The sequence below is a fragment of the Mesoplodon densirostris genome, chromosome 17 (genome assembly GCF_025265405.1).
Source record: "Mesoplodon densirostris isolate mMesDen1 chromosome 17, mMesDen1 primary haplotype, whole genome shotgun sequence".
NCBI classification, from domain to species: Eukaryota; Metazoa; Chordata; class Mammalia; order Artiodactyla; family Ziphiidae; genus Mesoplodon; species Mesoplodon densirostris.
The window spans coordinates 66,515,161-66,536,947 of record NC_082677.1 but is presented as its reverse complement, the minus strand read 5'-3'; the positions used below and the strand labels follow the sequence as shown (position 1 = coordinate 66,536,947).

At 41.8% G+C, this 21,787-nt stretch overlaps 1 protein-coding gene across 7 annotated transcripts in view; it reads left to right on the top strand.

The window, feature by feature from the left end:
* The window catches only part of DOCK9 (dedicator of cytokinesis 9), a 282,273-nt gene that overhangs the window by 251,187 nt on the left and 9,299 nt on the right, over positions 1–21,787 (top strand). For all 7 annotated transcript variants that reach the window (XM_060080170.1, XM_060080175.1, XM_060080172.1 and 4 more), the window contains 4 exons: positions 11,931–12,053; positions 12,633–12,746; positions 14,295–14,441; positions 17,793–18,003. In XM_060080170.1, the coding sequence (XP_059936153.1) occupies positions 11,931–12,053; positions 12,633–12,746; positions 14,295–14,441; positions 17,793–18,003 (595 nt within the window). The remainder of the gene's footprint in view (positions 1–11,930; positions 12,054–12,632; positions 12,747–14,294; positions 14,442–17,792; positions 18,004–21,787) is intronic.

The following is a 21,787-nucleotide window of genomic DNA, read 5'->3' as shown; positions in this document are numbered from 1 at the left end:
CAGAATGCTGAAACTGAACAGTGAAAGCTTCTGCCATTCCCATTCCCAGGAACTCCCCCTTTCCTCTGGAGAGAGTTTGAGGAACTAGTTGATAGTGAAGTGAGGCTGAGAGCTTGAACACTTGGGGTAAAAGGCCCAATATTGTGAATCATAAAGTTTCTCATTCTTCGCAACAGTTAATTTCTCTGGTTCCTGGGTTTTATTTCTGACTTTTAGATCAGTGTCTCCAACACAAGATATCTCCCTGATGTCCCCAAACATGCAAGGCCATGAGAGGCCAGGCTGGGCTCAGGGGCCGAGCAGGCCCCCAGTTCCCTGCCCCCACTTCAGTGCTGTCAGCCAGGGTCTGTGCACCATGAGTAGATAAGACCACCCTTGCCCACCCCCCATAGAGATCAGAAAGTTTGACTTTAGATCATTGTAGCAATTTTTGCAAGTTTCTTGCCAAAACAGGATCACCCTGAAGCCACTTAAAATCTGAAACTAGAGAGTTCTGAAATACAGCTAAGAATTTGAACAAATGCCAGTTTTCTGTGTGCGTGTTTCTTCATGTGGAGATAAAGAACAGAGAAAGGAGTAAATGTCTTCTGCCTCTGTTATACTTGTGTTTATGATGTGGAAGTCCTGCAATTAATATCAGGACTTTTGATCATGTTCATGCTGGTAAGCAGGGCCCATGAGCAAACATCCTCCATGACACTGACCATCCATGAATCAGCAATTCTCAAAGTGTGGTCCTGGGGTCCCCGAGACCCTTTCAGGAAGTCTTTGAGGTCCTTACTTTTCCAATTGAATGTCTCTGTGAGGCTGGATTTTCTTTGTCTACATCACCCAGAACAACATATTGAAGAGACTGAATGCAGAAGCAGAGACAGGAATCCAGGCTTCTCCTACGAAGTCAGACATCAGAGTTGCAAAAAATGTAAAACAATGCCACACTTCTCCTTAATTTTTTTTTTGAAAATGTTATTTTTTCATTAAAAGTGTTATTTTCATTAACATGTCATAGGTTTATTATCTTAGTTTAAAGTAATCTTTCTACTTTTTTTTCAGTTTTCATTCCTAATATTGTAAATATTGAGAGATAACACCCATGTATACAAAAGTTCTCAGCTATTTTTAAAGAATTCTCAATAATGTTTATGCTATATAAAGGGACCTTAAGCCTCAAAGGTTTAAGAACCACTGCCAAAAATTGTCTAGTCTCAAATGACCCTCTAAATTAAAAATTAACTGTGAGAAAGAAGGATAATATATTGAGTGATTTCACATTTAAAAATTAAAATAGGGGCTTCCCTGGTGGCGCAGTGGCTGAGAGTCCGCCTGCCGATGCGGGGGACACGGGTTCGTGCCCCGGTCCGGGAAGATCCCACATGCCGCAGAGCAGCTAGGCCCGTGAGCCATGGCCGCTGAGCCTGCGCGTCCGGAGCCTGTGCTCTGCAATGGGAGAGGCCACAACAGTGAGAGGCCCGTGTACCGCAAAAAAATAATAATAATAATTAAAATAATTTTAACCAAAATACATGAAGTTCTCTAAGTATTCTGAAGGGGAAAAAAAACCACAGTTGGTTATTACATGGTCTTAACAGTTCAGCGGTTTCTCCACCTTGAAATGCCTGGCCCAATGGTAATTTTTCATTTTTTACTCTGATGTGTGTGCCTGTCCCTTAGGCAACAAGGCCCGCACGCTCTTGGCTTTGAACTCCTCGCTTCAAGGAGGGTTTGCACTGGGTTCCTCCCTGAAAAGAGGCTTGAACGCATTGTTTCCTTGGAGAAACCACCCTTGTCCCCAGCTGACCAGTCAGTCCTCCAGAGCGCAGCACTTTGTTTAGATTCGATAAGGAAAACAGCAATGCCAAGAACAACTGAAGATTCGAAAATCAACAGTTCTGGGTCACCTGTCCTTTGGAATGATAACATGAAGTTCAGGTTTGCTCATCAGATTAAGTAATAGGCTGGAATAGTCTCTGCAGCCTAGGGAATGAGCCCTGTGAAATCAAGGGCAGGCTTGATTGGGGAAATTTGTGGATGGCACCCATTCTGAGTAATAACTGAACATGTGACAGGGATCACTTTATCAGTTATTTTCAGAATATGGATTTTCCACCCTGTCCTTGAAGCATAAAGTTGGTAAATCTTTAACAAGGTCCATAGTACGCGATGATCTATCCTCATTAGGATGTGGTACAGGGGGTTGTAAAGCCCCGAGCAAGCCCTGCACATTGAGTGAAACGAGCCAGCAGTGAAAAAAGAACGTGTTCCAAAAGTCACGAAAGCAGAAACTGCCACGTAGTTTTTGCTTTGGCTCTCAAGATGTTTCAAGAAAAAGGGAAAGTCGAATATCTCTGCCAGAGAAGGAGTTTTGGGGAAAGCTGATGGGAATAGGTGTAGAGCAATAGTTTAATAAAAATCATTGCCCTTTTAATGTGCATTATTAGATATATTTAAATGTCTAAGATGCTCTCCTAACATGATTTTAGAGGCACTGCCTAAAAATGCAGAATTCTCCTAGGAGGAGACCTCAGGTGAGTTTTTATTGGCAGCAGTCCATCTTCCTTGACTCTGATCTAAAGAGCGAACTCCCCGCAGCTGCTTTTGATTAAAGAGAAACGTTCCATTCCTGTTTACATTTTGTTTCACAAATTGGAGCCTATGCAGACTGAAGAATTCTGAGTTTCCTGTGGTGTCAATATTCCACAGAGCCCATGTTGTTTTGAGATCCCAACCTCATTATCCCATACAGGCAGGGTTCTAGAAGGAAATAGGTAGCACACTCAGAAATTGAAGCAAGTCTAACAAAGGGACTATTTTGAAAAGTTTGGTCAGGGTTTAGGGAAACCAACAAGGAATATTGCAGAACCCTGGAGGTTAGCAACAGCTGGGTTGCCACTGTCAACCTGTGGGCTAAGGGAGCGGGGAGAGAGAAACTACACAGAGGGGCCACCTGCCCCGGCTCAGTCCTGGCATGGGGGCAGGGAGGGAGGCACCCCCTCCCAACACTCTCCTTCTGTCCACCAGTCTCTCCTGCTGGCCTTCCACTGGCTGAGCCCAGCAGGCAGGCCAGCAGTACTGGTGCATCGGCCCGCATGGCACAGAGCAAGGGAGGAACAGGGCCAAAAGGGACTGTAGTGGGGAAATGGAAAATACAGTCCATCCTCATTATTTGCCCAGTTGCTAAAATTTCTTTGTTACCCCAGAATCAGCACGCACTGAGGTGCTTTTACAGTCATTTGGGGACATGGCACAAAGCAGCAAAAAATTTGAGGCCACACGTTCCCATCTGAGGCTGAACAGGCAACACTCTTCCTCCTTGTTTCAGCTCGTGCTGTAAACAGGGGTCCTTCTCTGGCCCCCTAGCATGGTGCTGAAGTGCTTGTCCAGTGTTCCTGAGCTCAGGAAGGTGATGTGCCTTACAGAGAAAATACTTGTCAGATAAACTCTGTTCAGGCCGGAGTTACAGTGCTTTGGGTCGTGGGTTCAATATTAATGAATCAACAATATGTGCTAAATGAGGTGTCTTTAAACAGAAACACACATAAAACAAGGTTATGTACTAATCAATTGCCAAAAATTTTGTAACCAGAGGCTCTCTGGAGCCTAATCCTGTATTTCCCCGAGAAGGGGGTGTTCCGTGTTCACAAATTCAGTGTCGGTGGTGACCATAGATCATAACCACAGCAAATAATGAGGATCGACTGTATTTGGCACCCTCAAGTGTTGTTTCACAGACCAGCAACGGTGAGGTTTACCAGGCAGGTCACTGACTTGTATTAGCCAAACTGCATCTGTTCAGAAACAACAAACATAAAATGTTTATACCTACAGAACATCCCAAGAGAGAGTTACCAGCAAAACACATTCTGTGGTTCCTTGTTTACACGTCATCCAAGCCTGGCCATTTTCTGTAACCCTGTAGAGTGGTCCAAGCATCTACTTTTCCTTGACCAAGAGTGCTCTTAGAACCACAAAAGTTATGTAGCATATCTTCACTTTTATAATGCTTCTCAAAAACAATAGCAGTGGGGAACGTGGCCCATGGAACTTGTCTGACTGCTCTACCTTGTCTCATACCAGGACATACTGCCCTGCTTCATGTTGCAAATATTTCCTAAGCCTCCTTATGCTGGAGAGACAAGGGTGAGCATGATGTGGTCCCTGCCCCAGCACACAACACTGCTTCTGATGCTTTCTTGCCATTGAGGAGAAACACCTAAACCACGGTCCCTTAGAATCTGAATTGAAAGTTGTCTCTGTTCTTTGTGGCTTAGAAATTTCTACATTTACGTGTGTTGATTTGCTCCATAAACTAGCTGCGTGCCATATGCCAGCTCAGGGATATATGAGGGAGGTGCCTGTCTTAGAAAGTTTGACCTAGTGTGCTAGTCCTCAAGCTTTAGTGTGCTTAAAAATTACTTAGATTCTGGGGCTTCCCTGGTGGCGCAGTGGTTGGGAGTCCGCCTGCCGATGCAGGGGATACGGGTTCGTGCCCCGGTCTGGGAAGATCCCACGTGCCGCGGAGAGGCTGGGCCCGTGAGCCATGGCCGCTGGGCCTGTGCGTCCGGAGCCTGTGCTCCGCAATGGGGGAGGCCACAACAGTGAGAGGCCCGCGTACAGCAAAAAAAAAAAAAAAAAAAAAAAATTACTTAGATTCCTGTTACAAATATAGATTCCCGTTCTAACCCACCCCCACCCATCCCCAGATTTAGTTGGGTGACTGTAGCGCCTGGGAATCTGTATTTTAACAAGCATCCCAGGTGATTATTCCGATACAAAGGATCTTCGACTGTATCTTGAGAAACGATAATATAGTGGAAATGTGAATGATGCCATGATGTATACGCCATTGCCCAAGCCAGGTCACATGCTTACGGTTATTCCCAAATGGTAGATAAAAGAGACAGGTAGCTTCATAAGAAAGGTTAAATTAAATCAGTCAGTCCTAAGATGGGGCAAATATCTAAGTGAAAAAATTTTAAATACCCTGCAAATACACAGGCCCATAATGCATTTTCAAGCACACACATGCACCCATGCACAGCATTAGTGAGCTATTTCCACAGACAGATGCTCGGTGCCCTCAAGTGCATGGCTGTGACACACCTAAAAATGACGGGCTAATTACATTTTAAACAGCTTCCTGAATGGCTTACGAGCTCAGTGTACCGAGATCTTTTTAAGTCTAGTCTAGTATCGTAAAATGTATACTTTCCAGGTGCATAAAGCTCATTGAGGGTTTTTTTTTCCCCCAACCAGTAATTACTTACAGTTCTTTGAGTGTATTGACAATTTAGAAAAAAATAACTTGGCATTTAGATTTTAAACAAGGGGGAAAATCATCAGACTTTCTGTATGATCGCCTTTCAAGGTCACCACTCTCTGACCGCTGTCAGTGTAAGTTCTTGTTTTCAAGTGATTGCTGAGAATTCAAAGTAAATTAATACGTGGAATTTCTGTTGAGAATATTATTCATATACGCCCCGATGTTTAGTTACTATGATGTCTTAGTTTTTATGACTCTTTATAATTTTGTGTTGACATATGGCCTCTCAAACTTAGCTGTCTATGATTGCTGGTTATTTCTATTCAAAGAATTGGTACTTGATGTACCAGCTGTAAACGTCTAGGTATAGAGTTGACATTAGCTTGAATAATTTACCTTACCAAATTAAGCTTTGATGCTCAGTAATCCATACTCTACCTTTATGAGAGAAGGACTTACCTTTTTATAAAATAAAAGCCATTTTTAGTTTGTTATTGGGTAAAATCTCTAACTACTCTGCTTTTTATAGTATACATTACCATTTTCTACAATAAAAAGTGATATTCAGACTGATACACTATAGATTCTGAATGCCTCCTGAATCAAAAGAAAAGATAAAATAATGTCCAGTAGCATATATAGGTTGATGATGTATTGTTTCCTAATTCTTAATTAACATCAAGTTGTGATACTTATTTCATAGTTATTTACTAAGCTCTATTCACTCTATGAAACATTACTGTTTTCCAACCATTCTGGGAAGTGTCCCTGGTTGAAGTCTACTTTTTTGTACCAAATATGGCAGATTTTTCCATAGTGAACTGAATTGTCCATAGTATTGATATGCCACATGAATTCAGGTTTCATCGTTATTAAACTTTCCTTGTGCTTCTGGTTTGACAAATGAGTAAAAGTAGTATTCAAATCTTAGTCTCACAATTAGGAGCATTTGGCTCAGGAGATTACTCATAAACTCTATTTGATATATATATTTAAGTGACTAAATCTAGAACCATTCAAAATATACCTGAAAGGTATATACGCGGACGCCTTATGAGGACAGACAGAACATCATTTTAAAATCAAGTAACATCTCCTTATATAATACTTCCTTGTTGTGATAGTGGATGTATGTGTGCATTTTCATTTCTCATAAAATTATCTATATTCAATTATTAATTTATTTTTAGAAAACTTTTGAGTGTGGCTATTTAATCTGGGTATTTAATCTTTCCACCTCCCCGACCTCATCTCTTTGCCCTGTTTGACTCAGATTTTATACTCTAGCCCTCAAACTACTTATAAAGTTCTCACACACCATGCTGCCGTCTCTCCCATGTCTCTGCCCAGGCTGTTCCCTCTCCCTGGAATGTCTCCCCCCTCTTCCTTGCTATTCCCACCTTTCACCTTCACCTCACTAACTCCTCATGATGTGTAAGACTCAGTCAGTCATCACTTTCTGCAACCTTCCATGGCCCCCCATCCCCCATCACTGGATAGGTGCTGCTCCTCTCTGCATCCCTGATTCCCTGTGCATTTATCAGCACACTCACCACCATCTTTTGTAATCTCTTTATGGATCTGCATAGAGATCTGAGCTTTCTGAGCAGGAAGTGCTCTCTTCACTTGATTCTTGGCCTCCCCTGGACTCACTCAGAGACACACAGACTACTGTTAAGTCAGTAAACGCCTACTGCTCTCAGTTCAGAGCTTATACCCTTCTGACTCGCAGTTTGGCACGTATTTGAAGTCACTGTGGCTTTCTCTGTCCTCAGTATCTTAACATGCACGTCAAACCTCTTCCAGTCAGTGGTCATGGGTCTCTAGTCCATCACTTCTAGCTGCTTCGAAGGACAACTTCTCTGTGTCTTTGAGGGCCTCCTCCTCAAAGCCAGTTTCATGTATACCACATAACCTGATAAACTATCCCAAACCCACCCCCACCCCATGTTTAGTAAAAATCTACAGAGCCATTTTTATAAATTACAGAAACTTAAATTTTATTTATATAGGTTTGTTTTATAAACCCAGTGTCGAGTACAGTGCCTTGTACGTAGTAGCTTCTTGGTAAAATGTGTGAATGAATGAATGAAAGAATCAAGTTAATGATGTGGTAGTGACTGTGCCTGGTTATAACATTTATAATTCTTTGAGAAGAATGTTAAATATTCTATGAGATTATATTAAAGTTACTCTAGAGTCTTATTGGGCTGTAACTGCTAGGCATGGAGTTAGGAATCTTTAGGTCTCTCTGATCCCATCCACAATAAATAGGGTGTCATCATTGTGTATTTACGTCTACAGTGTGAACCATACTATAGTTTGAACAAAACCCAGTAGTGAGAAAAGAAGGGGCCAAATGAGTAGTCTGTAAATTAAACCTAAGAATAGCTTTAAGATGGGTAAATTTCCATGCCTTGACTATTTTGTTATCAGAAGAATTCCTTGGTTGTACAGCATTCTCATCCCTGATGGGAAATTAGATCTTCTCAGAATTCGTTCACCTCTGCTATAGTCCCACAGCATCACTGAGAATGAAGATGCTCAATAAATACCCAGTGCAGTGTCTGTGATCTAAGATATGTAAGAATTGCAAGCCTTTGATAAAGGACTCGTTTCCCTACAGCGAAGGACAGCTAATAGTAATATTGTTATATTACTAACAAAAATGTAGATCGATTCATTCATCCAAGAAATTCTTGCCTACCAAATATGTATGTGGCACTGTGGGATATTACATTGCCCAGTAGAAGTAAGATATCATTTTTCAAAAATTAATACAAAGTAGAAAGTGATGGTTGAAAAAGAGAGATTTGTTTAACTGGCCTATTATTACATATAGCATTTCGTTTTCAGAGCATTTTAATGGGTAAAATTTTATTTGATCATCACAACTACCAAATTAGATTAGACCTTTATTACCTTCCCAGTTTTACAAATATGCTAAAGTAAGTACATTGACACTGACACTATACAAGTTTTATTTTTATGCTTTTCTTTTATGTAGCTTTTTATAATCAGAGAAGCATGAGAAGAATCGTAAAATCTTGTTTTATTTAACCTGGACAGATTCTCCACTGGAAAAGATTTGAGACAAAACTAAGAGAAAACGGAGAGAGGTTTTGCAACTTCATAATACAAACGCACAGAGAAAAGATACGGTGTTAGGACCTTTACTGACTTTTTTCTTTGTCTATAGCTGTTAGGATAATTACTACATACTCTGGCTTCAGTGTTTGCACTTAATGAGACCTACAATAAAAGTATGAGATAACTGATACACCTCTTTATAAGCATTGGTACAGAGTTTAGTCACACAGATGACAGTTTTATGATTTGTATGTTGTAAATATGACATAGGAAGTAAATGTCTTGCTTTAAAGATGGTTTGTTTAAGTCAGTTAGGTAGTATTTTCTGGTAAATTGATTCACAACTGCTTTTAAAATGTTTACTTTCTTTGGATCTATAAACCGTAGACATTAGGACTATAATGAAACATTAGGCTGGTAGTGAAAAACACAGGTCGTGCCCTTCATTTTCAGAACTGTGGAGGATACAGACATATTAAAAGGCAACTATAAAAGCCTTAAAAATATATTAGCAAATTTAATCTAGCAGTATATAAATAAGAGGAATATATTGTGACTAAGTGGTGTTTACCCTGACAATGCACCGTTGGTCCAACCCTGTAAAAACCAATTAATATAATTCACCATATTAACAGAATAAATAAGGAAAGTCTTATGACCATCTTAATAGATGCAGAAAAATCATTTGAAAAAATTCAATATCCATTCATGAGTTTAAAAGAAAATCCTAGGAGTAGAAAGGAACTTATTCAAGAAAAAAGATTATCTACAAAAAACCTACAGCTAACATCATACTTTATGGTGAAAGACTGAATGCTTTCCCCCTAAAATTGGGAACAAGACAAGAATACCTGCTTTACCACTCCTATTTGACATTGTGCTGCAGGTTCTAGCCAGTGCAGTAAGGTAAGAAAAAGAAATAAAACTGCATATATTGACATAAGATGCAGTTGTCTTTTGTGACAGAAGTAACCCGAAAGAATTTACAAGAGAAGTTACTAAAACTGAGTTTAGCAAGATCATAGGACATAAGATCAGTGTACAAAAATCAATCAACCTTCACGTTTAGAGATTCTTACACCATAGTTTCACCATATTGTTAACAATTATTTTGTATAATTCCTACAAACAGGTATGCTGGATGACTTTAAATCTTACTCAAATAAAGGCCTTTACTCCAAAAAAAATCATCAAAATTAAAAAACAGTACTGTTTATAAAAGCATCAAAAACGTTGAAAAATTAGATGTAAATCTGTAGAGATTTGTATGCTAAAAACTACCAAACACTGATGAAAGAAATCAAAGAAGTCCTAAATAAGTGGCACGAAAGACTCAGTATTTTTAAGATGTCAGTTCTCCCTAAATTAATTTATAGATTCAAAGCAATCCTAATCGAACTCCCATCTGGAGTTCTGGTAGAAATTGATAAACAGATTCTAAAATTTATATGGAAAAGCAAAGGAACTAGACTAGCCAGAACAATTTTTTTTTTTTTTTTTTTTTTTTTTTTGCGGTATGCGGGCCTCTCACTGTTGTGGCCTCCCCCGTTGCGGAGCACAGGCTCCGGACGCGCAGGCTCCGGACGCGCAGGCTCAGCGGCCATGGCTCACGGGCCCAGCCGCTCCGCGGCACATGGGATCCTCCCAGACCGGGGCACGAACCCGTATCCCCTGCATCGGCAGGCGGACTCTCAACCACTTGCGCCACCAGGGAGGCCCTAGCCAGAACAATTTTGAAAAAGTTGGAAGAGCCGTGCTATCTGATTTCAAGATAAAGCAGTGGTTCTCAGCTAGAGATGATTTTGCCCCCTCTCTCCCAGGGAACATTTGGCTGTGTCTGGAAAGGTTTTTTAATGTCACAATTTGGAAAAAGGGGGAAGGGTGGTGCTACTGCTACTGGCATCTAGTGGGTAAAGGCTAAGAATGCTGCTAAGCATCCTATAATGCGTAGGACGGCCCCCCCAAAAAAAGAGTTATCTGGCCCAAAATATTGTTCATGTCACTGTGGAGGAACCCTTCTATAAAGCTACAGTAGTGATCAAGACAGTGTGATATTGGCACAAGGACAGACACATCTATCAATGGAACAAAGTAGAGAAGCCAGAAGTAGACCCACACAGGTATGGTCAGTTGATTTTTGACAAAAGTTCAAAGGCACTTCAATGGTGAAAGGACCGTCTTTCATCAAGTGGTGTTGGAACAACTGGACATTCATATGGGAAAAATAAGTTGACCTGTACTTTACACTGTATTCAAAAATAACTCAAAGGATCATAGACTTAAATGTGAAATATAAAACTATAAAACTTCTGGAAGAAAACATAGGAGATAATCTTTGTGAACTTGATAAAGATCTCTTAGATGTAATGTATAAAGCACAATCCAGAAAATAAAAACTTGATAAATGGAGCTTCACCAAAATTTAAAACATCTGCTCTTCAAAAGACACTGTTAAGAAAATCCAGAGACAAGCTACAGATTGGGAGAAAATTACAAATCACTTTTATGCAAAATATATAAAGAACTCTCAAAACCCAATAATAAGAAAATAACCCAGTAGAAGAAGACTGAGGAAAAGAATTGAATAGGTACTTCACCAAAGCTATATAGATGACAAACATGCACATGAAGTTTACTCAACGTCATTCATGAAACCCTACTCCAATGGGCTTAAATAAAGGTCGAATAAATTGACTCCCATTAGTAAATTCTACAGAGGATTGACAAATCAATCTGATGGTTTAACAAAGTGGTAAAAGATACAGTTACTTTGGAAGGGAGGAGGAGCTCTCCACTCTGTTCATAGGGCAGACAGGCCCCTGGCTGGCCATGGGATGGATGCCAGCCCCAGTCAAGCTACCTGCTTGACTGGGGCTGGCATGTGCAGTCTGCTGAGAGCATCTGTCCCAGCATTCCCAGCAAGGGTCCTAAAATTCACCCTGATTGGCCAGCTTAGGTCATATGATGAAGCAGTGATTGGCCGGAAAATAGATTTATGCTGGTTAGTTTAAACCTGAGGCACCTGTCCCAGCCCTTGAGTCATAGTGTTAGCTTCTTCCAAAGTTCAAGGGCTTTAATGGAGGTAGGGTGACTGCCCAAACTTCAGTAGCTAGAAATCTTGAAAGGAAAAGGGAAAGAACGTTGGTGAGGCAGGCACAGTACCTACCGCACTCCATTACTGAAGTGCTCTAAGATGTTTAAATTGGTTTGAAGTCATGCTTAGTGACTTTCCATGTCTCAGCATTGTCATTGTTCCTCAGAAAGGAAGAAAATCTAAATTATATTTAGAAAGAGAAAACTAAACAAAAATTGAGAGCCTGTGTGAAACCATCCATTTCAATTTTTTCCCATGCATTTAACTATTACACAGTTACACAATGTGACCCTTCGTTTCTGTTTGTAAACATGTTTGGAAAATAGCTCATTAAAAAAAAAGAACCTGGAAGTTAGTGTTTAAAAATATTACATATTTTGAAATTTCCTTCCTGGCCGTCTTAACCATTTATGTATTCTGCAAGGAGCACAGTGCCAGTTTCCCTGTAACACTCTTTCCTGGCCGGGGGCCTTCTTCTTTGATCAGGACGTGCTCATGGAGCTCCTGGAACAGTGTGCAGACGGACTCTGGAAGGCCGAGCGCTACGAGCTGATCGCCGACATTTATAAGCTCATCATCCCCATCTACGAGAAGCGGAGGGATTTTGAGGTACCTGAGTGGTTTGTTTTCTCCCGTTTGAGAGGACAGTTGAGTGACACACATCCCCAGACGTTCGTATATGCAGAAAGCGCAAGCAGGCCATTTGAGCAATGGCCTCTGACCCGCCACGTGACACTGGCGGGTCGCCATCCTCAGAGCCATCAGGTGTCACACCTCTACCCAGACCTCAAATCTCAAACGACAGGGGTTGGGAATTCTGGCACTCCACCTTCGTGGGAAAACAGTGACCCTTTCTTTCATCCTTCCTGGGCTGGGGAGGCCATCCAGTTTCTCTCAGCTAAGGAATGGAGTAGGAAGAGCAAAGACTGCAGACGTCATCAGAGGACTGAATGGGCTCACTGCACTGGAAATCCAGTGGGTCTTCAGTATGCAGGATGGCCCTGTGGGTAGAAAACAAAAGCAGTTGGATAATAATCACTACCGGTTGTGCTGTCAAAATTCATTCTTGATTTTTTTTTGAAACTCAAGTCCAACGAATTTTCACCTATATAGTATCATTTCATTGTTATTTTAAAATAATTCTACTAGTTGCAAGTGGGAAGAAATGGGTTTTGTTCTGCTTTCCAGAGGCTGGCCCATCTGTATGACACACTGCACCGAGCCTACAGCAAGGTGACCGAGGTCATGCATTCAGGCCGAAGGCTTCTGGGGACGTACTTCCGAGTTGCCTTCTTCGGACAGGTGAGCCTCCTCTCTGTTCTCTAGGCCGTCCCAAGTCCTTTTTTTCTTGTTTAAACTCTATATACAAAGTGGTATTTTGTAAATTTTCTGTTTTTTAGAAATGCTAATTTGATGAATTTGTCATGTTTAGTATGGTTCTTATCTTCCTCAATAGTAAACTTTCTGCCTTTTTTTCTTTCTTCCTGTCTTTTCTTTATTACTTTCTTAAGGCAGCGGTAAGTTCTCCTTCCATAAGATATTCTTAGCGGCATCTTTGGTACTTCAGTGTGGTTTGCAAGTTTCCTTTTCAAGTCTGTATGTATATCTGTCCAGTCATTACAAACTCCAAAACAAAATTAACATTTTATTCCATTTACAGAAATAAATCACCTGTTCCCTTACACGTCTATACTGCATGTTTTAAACCAAAATTAAGACTTTCTGGTTTCCTTTGTCCCTGTGCTTCTCTATCTTTTATAATACAATATCTCTGCAAGTAGATTTACCATTGTAATATTTCAGAAACCCTTTAGAAAAGGGGTCATTTAAATTTAACTGAAAGTTTAACCTCCAAGTCTCTAACATGATTAAATAGTATAAATTACAATCCATTTATTCAGAGTGTGTGGTTTTCTATGAGCATTATATAACCTTCAATTTATCCTGTTATTTATTGTCTTTTATAACTTTATAGCAATACCAGTTTACAGACAGTGAAACAGATGTGGAGGTAATTACAGTAAATGCATAAAAAACAAGTAATGTAGTGAAATTACTGCATCTAAACTCCTAGTTTGATGTGGGTGTTTTTTGTTTCATGTTAGCCTGCATTTTTTTATTTTATATACTGTGTTTTTTGTACCATTTTCTCTCTTTCATTTTAGATGAGAAATTTTTTTTTAATTTATTTCAAATATTAACCCCAATCTGGGCTTTTTAGTTTTCAACCTTTTTCACTTCCCGTGCAATACTTAGCCTTCTTGTATCGAGACATGATTGGTGCTAAAACAGATGATGACTGGTGATAATGAAAATATTTCCTGATCTTACACTACAGCCCTTTAATATTTGTCTCATCAGGGAGACAAAATAGAATTTACACCAACCTCACATAACTTTTGCCAGACCAGAATGCTTCCTTTTATGCCGTAAAATCCCAAGTAAACGGCAGAGATCAGGAGAAGGGATGTGTGTGCGTTTCTGAGGCCTGCGGATAGCAGGCTGCTGAGTCATGTCTTAGTGAGTTCTGCTCCTTGGGAATGTGAAACAGGCTTGAATCCCATGATTAGACTTCACCGAGGGAACACAGTCTTGAATCCCCAATCTTTCATTTCCCTCAACACTTAACTACAGCATTCTTGGATGAGTTTGCAATTTTGTGTTTCGCCTTTACCTTGCACCCAGACCTCACATTATTATCATTTTCCTTCCTATTCGGAAAGCCTGATTTTGTTTTTAGAATCATTCCCTTTTTTGTTGTTGTTAGCTCCTGTAACAAAAGAATCCTTCCTGGGTGGTAAGCCTTGGGCTTATATTTGGGGATAGCTCTAATTGTGCTTTATGTCACAGGGATTCTTTGAAGATGAAGATGGAAAGGAGTATATCTACAAGGAGCCCAAACTCACGCCTCTGTCAGAAATTTCTCAGAGACTCCTTAAACTTTACTCAGATAAATTTGGTTCTGAAAACGTCAAAATGATACAAGATTCTGGCAAGGTATGACTATGCTTGGAAACGTATTATAGCAATATAATATTGTTTTTTTATGTATGATTGATCATATATTAAATATTTATAAATGTGGTAGAAAAAAGGAAGACCCAGGAAAAAGTCAGGAGTGGTTGGCCTTGAGTGGCAGGTGTATTTTTTTTTCTTAATACCTTTCTGTGTGTCCCAGGTGTCTTTCATTAAGCAAACCTTTATTTCATAATTTTAAAGATATTTTAAAAAATATTATAAAAAGATATTTTACAAAATAATTATCATCTGAAAGGATATACTGTTTTTAGTCCAACTATTTAGAAACTCTGTAAGAGTAGGGTCCTAGGTTCTGTTTGTAGTTTTTCCTTGCACTTAGCACAGTGCCTGGCATGTTACTTGACACTCTGACTGATTGTTTGATATATGGACAGATGGATGGGCAGACAGAGAGACCAAGGAATGAACTAATTAGCCAGCACATTTGTAGGAATGAGATCTACTTTCTACTTAGAGAGGCTGTCCTCTGCTGTATTGCTCTCATGAAAACCCTTTCTGAACGTACACGTTTTTCCTATATGTTTATGTGTTCCACTGTCTTCAGGACATCTCCCGAGAGATGGGATCCCTTTGCTTCCAGAAGCTCAGGCCAAGATAGAACTTCTGTTCTTTGCATTAAAAATGCTTCTCCTGCTCAGTTTCCAGCAGCAATAAGCTCTACCTCTTTCTCAGTTCATCCTTTTGGAGGATCCTTTGTTCATTTTTTTTGGCCTGAGCCCTGCTTTGGAGCCCCCAGTGTCTGGAATCTGTTTCCTTGGGGCCCTTCATTTTCTCCAGAGAAGACTCTTCCAGTCTCCTGCCCAGGTGGTAGGGAAGGGACAAGGGAGGGGGTAATTCTGAATTCTGGAGGCAGGGGATGAGCAAGGGCGAAGGTCCCACGTCTGACTTGCAGTCTTTCACCTGCCTCCCTGCATCCTGCTCTGTTCCTTGCCCCTGCTTTCTGCTGAGACTGGTGAACCCACTTAGACTTTTTCCAGACTGGTTTCTCCAAGGAACAGTCTCTTCTGTCTTGTGGGGCTGGGACTAGGGAAGGGAGCCCGGGGTTCTGCCACCTCACATAGACTTTGGGCCACTTGCCACCCCACACATCTCCTGGTCACCGAAATCCTGGTCCTGGTCCTCTACAGATGCCAGTCTATTCAGGCTGCCATAACAGATACCATAGACTGGGTGGCTTATAAACAACAGAAATTTATTTCTCACAGTTTTGGAGGCTGGGAAGTCCAAGGTCAAGGCACCGGCAGATTCGGTGTCAGGTGAGGTTCTTCTAACTGCTTCACAGACTGCGGTCTTACTGCCATGTCCTCACATGGAGGAAGGGGTGAAGGAGCTCTGTGGGGTCCCTCTTATAAGGGCACTAATCCCATTCATGAGGGCTCCACCCTCCTGACCTAATCACCTCCTGCCTCCTAATACCATCACATTGAAGGTTAAGATTTCTGCATGAGAATTTTGGGGGAACGCAGACATTAAGTCTATCACAACAGGCTTTGGTGGGGTGATCTGACTCCCCTGTTGTTGCCCCTCTCCATGGGAACTTGGATTAGAACTTTCTCTCCCAAGTCAGGAAGTACATCTCCATGCACCTGCCTTCCAGATACTCATTAAACTCATCCACTGCTGTCTGTCCTCTCTTCTTGGTCCTTGCTGGTTAATTCTATACTGTCATTTTAATAGAGTTGCACAAAGGAAAAGGGACAGACGTACACTGTTGGTCCCTTTTTAGCTAGAAACCTCAACACAACCTTATGAAGACCTACTTCCTTTCTAGACCAAATCACTCAGGTCCAACTTGCCTTTTTCTCTGAAACCAAGACCTTTGTCTGGGTCAGGTTGTGGCTTTAACCTTAACCACCTTCTATCAAGGTTCTCACGCATTGGTTCTTCTTGCCCTTTTGATATGTGGTCCTTGATGCAGCCGCCAAAAGACGTCCGAGACCTTCTTCTCTTCCTCAAACGCCAGTCCTTTATTCCTTCTGCTGATGCACACATACAAGTTTGAAAGTGAAAACTAGGGAAACACCACGGAAAAATAGGCAAGAATGGTCATTTCCTCTGCTTTCAAATTGTTTCTGCTAAAGAAAGTTAAGTCTAAGAGGTTTGAATACAATTATAGTGATTGGCCAGATGGCCCCTTCTAAAAGAAAAATAACTCATGACTATGTATTTTCTGAACTTCTAGAGTTTAAGGCACTTGCACATCTGTTTTTCATGTTTCTTCACACACGTCTCTGTTAAGAGAACAGGGGTGCATGATCATTTGGGACCAGTAAACCCATCTTGATCTCAGTTGTTTGCCCTCATTCCAGGATCGTCTCCAAATTCTCTGTATGGTCATTTCTTTCATGTCCCCTTTTATTGCTCTAGAAGCTTAAAACCAATATGTGCAAAGTTGATTTGTCTCCCTAATAAATTAACTTTTGTTTTTGTATGGAAAGTGCCTATGTTTCATTTTCTAGCATGTCACAGAAGTTAGAGCACCACGAGGTCTAGCCGTGTAGTTTTAAAAGCATTCATGTGCTGAGTCTGTCAGGAACTAAATTTATAATCTGAGCAGTCTTAGGTTAGTCTGTACCTGTATTAAATTAATTCATCTACATCTGTTTATATCTAATCTATCTACAGATTAATTATGATTTGGGGGCCTAGGCTTTAAACATTATTAGTAAAGTAAACATGTTTGTCTCTAAGCCAAATATGTAAAAATACGGCTTAGAAAATAATCAGAGGAATCCAGACGGGGAGTCATTCCACACAAAAACTAGCATGATGTCTTCAAAAAAGTCAATGTCATGGAAAAAAAATAGTCTAGATTAAACAGGACTAAGGAGACAAAACTAGATGTAAAATGCAATCATTGATTAGATTCTGGTTCAAACACAAATAGCCATAAATAATATTCTGGGACATTAGAGAAATTCATCTCAACTTGGTATATTTGGCACTATTAGGAAATTGGTGTTAATTTTGTTACATATGATGATGTATTGTGGTTATGGAGGAGAATATCCTCATGTTTAGGAGATGCTGGCTCAAGTGTCATGATGTGAACCACTTACTTTGAAACGCTTCAGCTAAAAAAAAGTCTACATATACGTGTGTGTGTGAATAGACACAAATATAGCAAAGTATTAGCAATTGTTCTCAGTGGTGGGTATGTGGGTGTTCGTTGTACTATTTTTTTTCAAACTTTTCTGAAATTTCCCCAAACGTTTACTAATACTAAGTGGAAAACCACAGCTTCGGCATGCTTTGGAGGAGTCCTTTCAACAGCAATGGCAATATTCCATTTCCTTTTTGCATTTAAAGGTCAACCCGAAGGATCTGGATTCCAAGTATGCGTATATCCAGGTGACTCATGTGATCCCATTCTTTGATGAGAAGGAATTGCAAGAAAGAAAAACGGAGTTTGAAAGATCTCACAACATTCGCCGCTTCATGTTTGAGATGCCCTTCACCCAGGCTGGGAAGAGGCAGGGAGGCGTCGAAGAGCAGTGCAAGCGGCGCACCATACTGACCGGTACAGTCCTCCTGGCCCCTTTCTTGAAGAGTCACACCCAGACATCAGGCCAGATGTCAAGAGAAAGAGCCCTCCAGAAGGGGTCCAGAAGCGTCTAGAATCGGAAGGGCCCTTCGAGCTTAGTTAACTTTCCTTACATATCCATTTCAGCTTAACGTGGATCTAATGCTTGCTTTCGAATACTCATGACATTTTTCTATTTACCTGTTTGTATTTTAGTCTTCCACCAGACCAGAAGTTCATATCCAATGTCAGGTAACTTACCCTTTTTAGAATCTGGTGAAAACAGCTCAGAATGCTTTTGCACACAATTTCAAGGGATTTGCAGACTCTCTAGACCCGTGCCCCACCCCCGGGTCAAGAACCCCCGCACACAGTGCTGCATCTGCGTCATGGGAAGAGACCCCTTACACACCAGCATGAGCCTGCTCAGAGATTCTAGGTGGGGTGAATAAATGGGACATGAGGCTGGACCCCACCCACCTAGTCTCTGAGTGGCTGTCCACCTTCAGCTTGGGCACCTCCAGTACCAGGAAGCTCACTGCATTCACAGGCTGCCCATTCAGCTGTGCCAGAGTTTTAATGGATCCTTTGGCACTGCTTAGCCATTGATCACCCACCCCCAGAACTATGCTGTGCATTATCTCCCTGTTCCTGACAAGTGTAGAGTCATCTTGTGAGTGATTTCTACCTTCTTTAGGGGAGCTTGACTCCATCACTCTTAGGGTTAGGGTCAGCAAATGACGGGTAACCTGAAATAAAACGCTTTCTTGACTTAAAAAAAAGTTGGTGAGGAGGCTATTGAGAATGCCAGTTGTGTCTATATCTGCTATTGAAGCACATTTTTCACTTAAGTCGAACCTGGAAAGCACCCGCTGCTTGTCCAGCAGTCGATGCTGTCAGGTGTTCCTCCTGGGCGGGAACAGGGATCATTGTAATAGTGAAAGGAGCGCTGTGAGGGTGGCGTGTTTCAGGTGAGGCTCCACCCTCGCCAGTGGACAGTACACTTTAAGTGGGTGAATTGTGTGGTGTGTGATTTATGTCTCAGTAAAGCTGTTACCAAGGAAAGAATATGGTTCATTATGAAATAGCTCAGAACAGCATATTGCACAGGATTTTTCACCGTTCTTATGAGGGAACTGAGATAAAAATTAAAACACAAAAAGAACCCCCAAAACCCTACATTCTTAAAGAAGGAGTCTCTGCTCCTGCTTTTAGAATAATAAGATAACATGTAAGGCACAAACAATATTGGCCTCTAAAACGTTAGCCCCTCCCCATAGGTAAATGAATTGTTTTTCTAATGGACACAGCAGCAAATTCTTACTAAGCAAAATAACTGCATTTCTAGGTGGAGTCATTTGATGAGAATTACCAGTTTACCACGTTTATCTCTACAGCTGTGATGACCTCAAATCAGTGCTTATCAAAGGTTGTTCCTGGAAACATCAGCAGCATCAGCATCACCTGGGAACTTGTTAGAAATGCAGACTCTTGGGCTCCACCCAGACCTTCTGAATCAAGGACTCTTGGGGTGGGGCCCAGAAGGTTGTGTTTAAGCAATCCTTCCAGGTGATTCTGATGCCACTCAAGTTTGAGAACTGCTGATTTAAATAAACCTAGCTCACTGATGAGTCAAGGTCAGGATTTTTTATTATGATCATTCTGCTCAGGTAGCATACTGATTCATAAACAGTTACCATGAGGCACTTTCCTGGCCAGTTTCCCGTTTTGTCACAGAAATATTTTAGATTAGATAACGGGCTAGAGCAAAGCTCTGTACCTACCAGAGCAGAGGGGACAAAGAGTAACCCCACTGCAGAGAAAGGCAAAGTAGACACAGGGGCTGTTGGCTTGGGAAATAACCACCTTGAGAAGGTGTGGGCAGTGCAGAGCCTGGGCCTGGGTCCTGTAGACCCAGTCACATCCTCACTGTGTGACCTTGGGCAGGTCACTTAACCTCTCTGCACCTTAGTTTTTCATCTGTAAAAAGAGATTTGTACTATCCATCTGGTGTCAAAGAATTTTGTAAATTATGCCCAGGTGGGGAAAGAATGTACTTCATTTTGCTACATCTCACCCACCATTGAGCTCCTTGCCTTTTGAGGTTGCTGAGGAGTGAAAGGAGATTATAACACAACACAGCACCAAAAGGGGGTGCAGTTTTTGCCCTGAAAGATTCCCAGAATTTCTGGAGGATAATTACTGGGTAGTGTAAAGATTTAGAGAAGGGTTTATAAAAAATGCTATTAAGAGCCTATAAACTACATCAACCTTCAGTTAAAGACACACAGACCAGGATATTCTGAAGACTTTGAATTTGAGAGTTTTCCCTTGTGTTATTAATCCCTTAGGTTTTTCTTCCACTGCATTGCTTCAGAGCTGACCTTTGGCCTTCTAAGTTGTCGGGGAGCCCCGCCCTGCCCTCCCTGCCCTCCCTGCCCTCTGAACCCAGACTGGCTCACTTTCCTGAATGGTTTAGTCAGTTAGCTGCAGTTATGGAATCATTTGAAAAACCCAATGATTGCCCTCCAGGCCCCCTTGGTGTAAATTTCTGTGCCTGCCTCCCTACGTGATCCCCTCTGTTCCTGATTTCATGGAACTCATTCCATGGAGTTTCTTCCCGGTCACTGTTCCAAAGTCTTCCAAATCATGTCCAGACTCCTACTCAGGTTGGAAGTATCCTCCCGCCCCTCACCCTTTGTTCAGTCCAGCCAGCCCGTACACCCACCCGAGCTTCTCCGCCGTCTCTTCCTCGTCCTCCTGCCTGAAGGGCTGCAGATCCCTGGTGTGGGCCATTGATTAGTAGCACGGTGGCTCACTCAGTCCACCACCTAATTTTCTACCTTCCAGGCCAGTTTGCTCTTTCATTTAGCCATTTGGGCAGTAACACATTCTTCAGTTCAGCTAAATTCATTGAGCACAGGCAGTGTTCCAACTTGGCATATCAACAAAACAAAGCTCTCTGGCTTGTGCAGCTTAGACTCTAGCAGGAGGAGGCAGATGATAAACAGTAAATATAATGGGTAAATGGTTCTGTGTTGGAAGGTAATACATGTTCTGGACAAAAGCAAAGGGGGTTGGGATTGTGGGGTTGGGGGCAGGGGGGCTGCAGTTTAATGGCGTGGCCAGGGTAGGTTTCACTGACAGTCCAGACTTGAAGGAGTTGAGGGAGTGGGCCCTGCACATGTCTGGAGGGAGAAGGCGCCGTCAGGGCAGAGGCCAGTGGCAGGGGTCCCTGTGCCTGGCACATTTAGGGCACGACCGGCAGGCAGGTGTGGCTGGAGCTGAGTGAGCCCCAGTGAGAGGAGAGATGAGGCCAGCAAGGAAGGCAGGGGCCGGGGCAGTCCCAGATTGTGTGGACCAGGGAGGCTCACGCACAGACCAGAGTTTCCTGTATCATTACACCCCTCCTTTGCCTCTTTTACTCTCCAGTTAAGCATCGTAAGCAGCAGTGACTCAGGACTTATTTGGCTGAGCGAAATCAGCGTAACGTGGACATCTCACAGACATCGTTGGAGTTGGTTTTTCTCTCTGAAATAATGGCACTACCGCACTGTGGCACTCAAAAACACTGTGATAACGCTAATCACGTGTGTTTGGACATGGCTGTTAGCCTCATGAAACGTGTGTCCTGACAAGTGAGGATGCAGTGGCCCTCCCCTCTGTAAAGCGTGTCAGTCTATCACATGCGAGTTCACCTCTGGCCAGAGGACCGTGTTCTGTCTCCCTGGCTGATAAACAGCAGCATCTAGTTCTTGTCACGTATCAAAGGAGCCTTCAG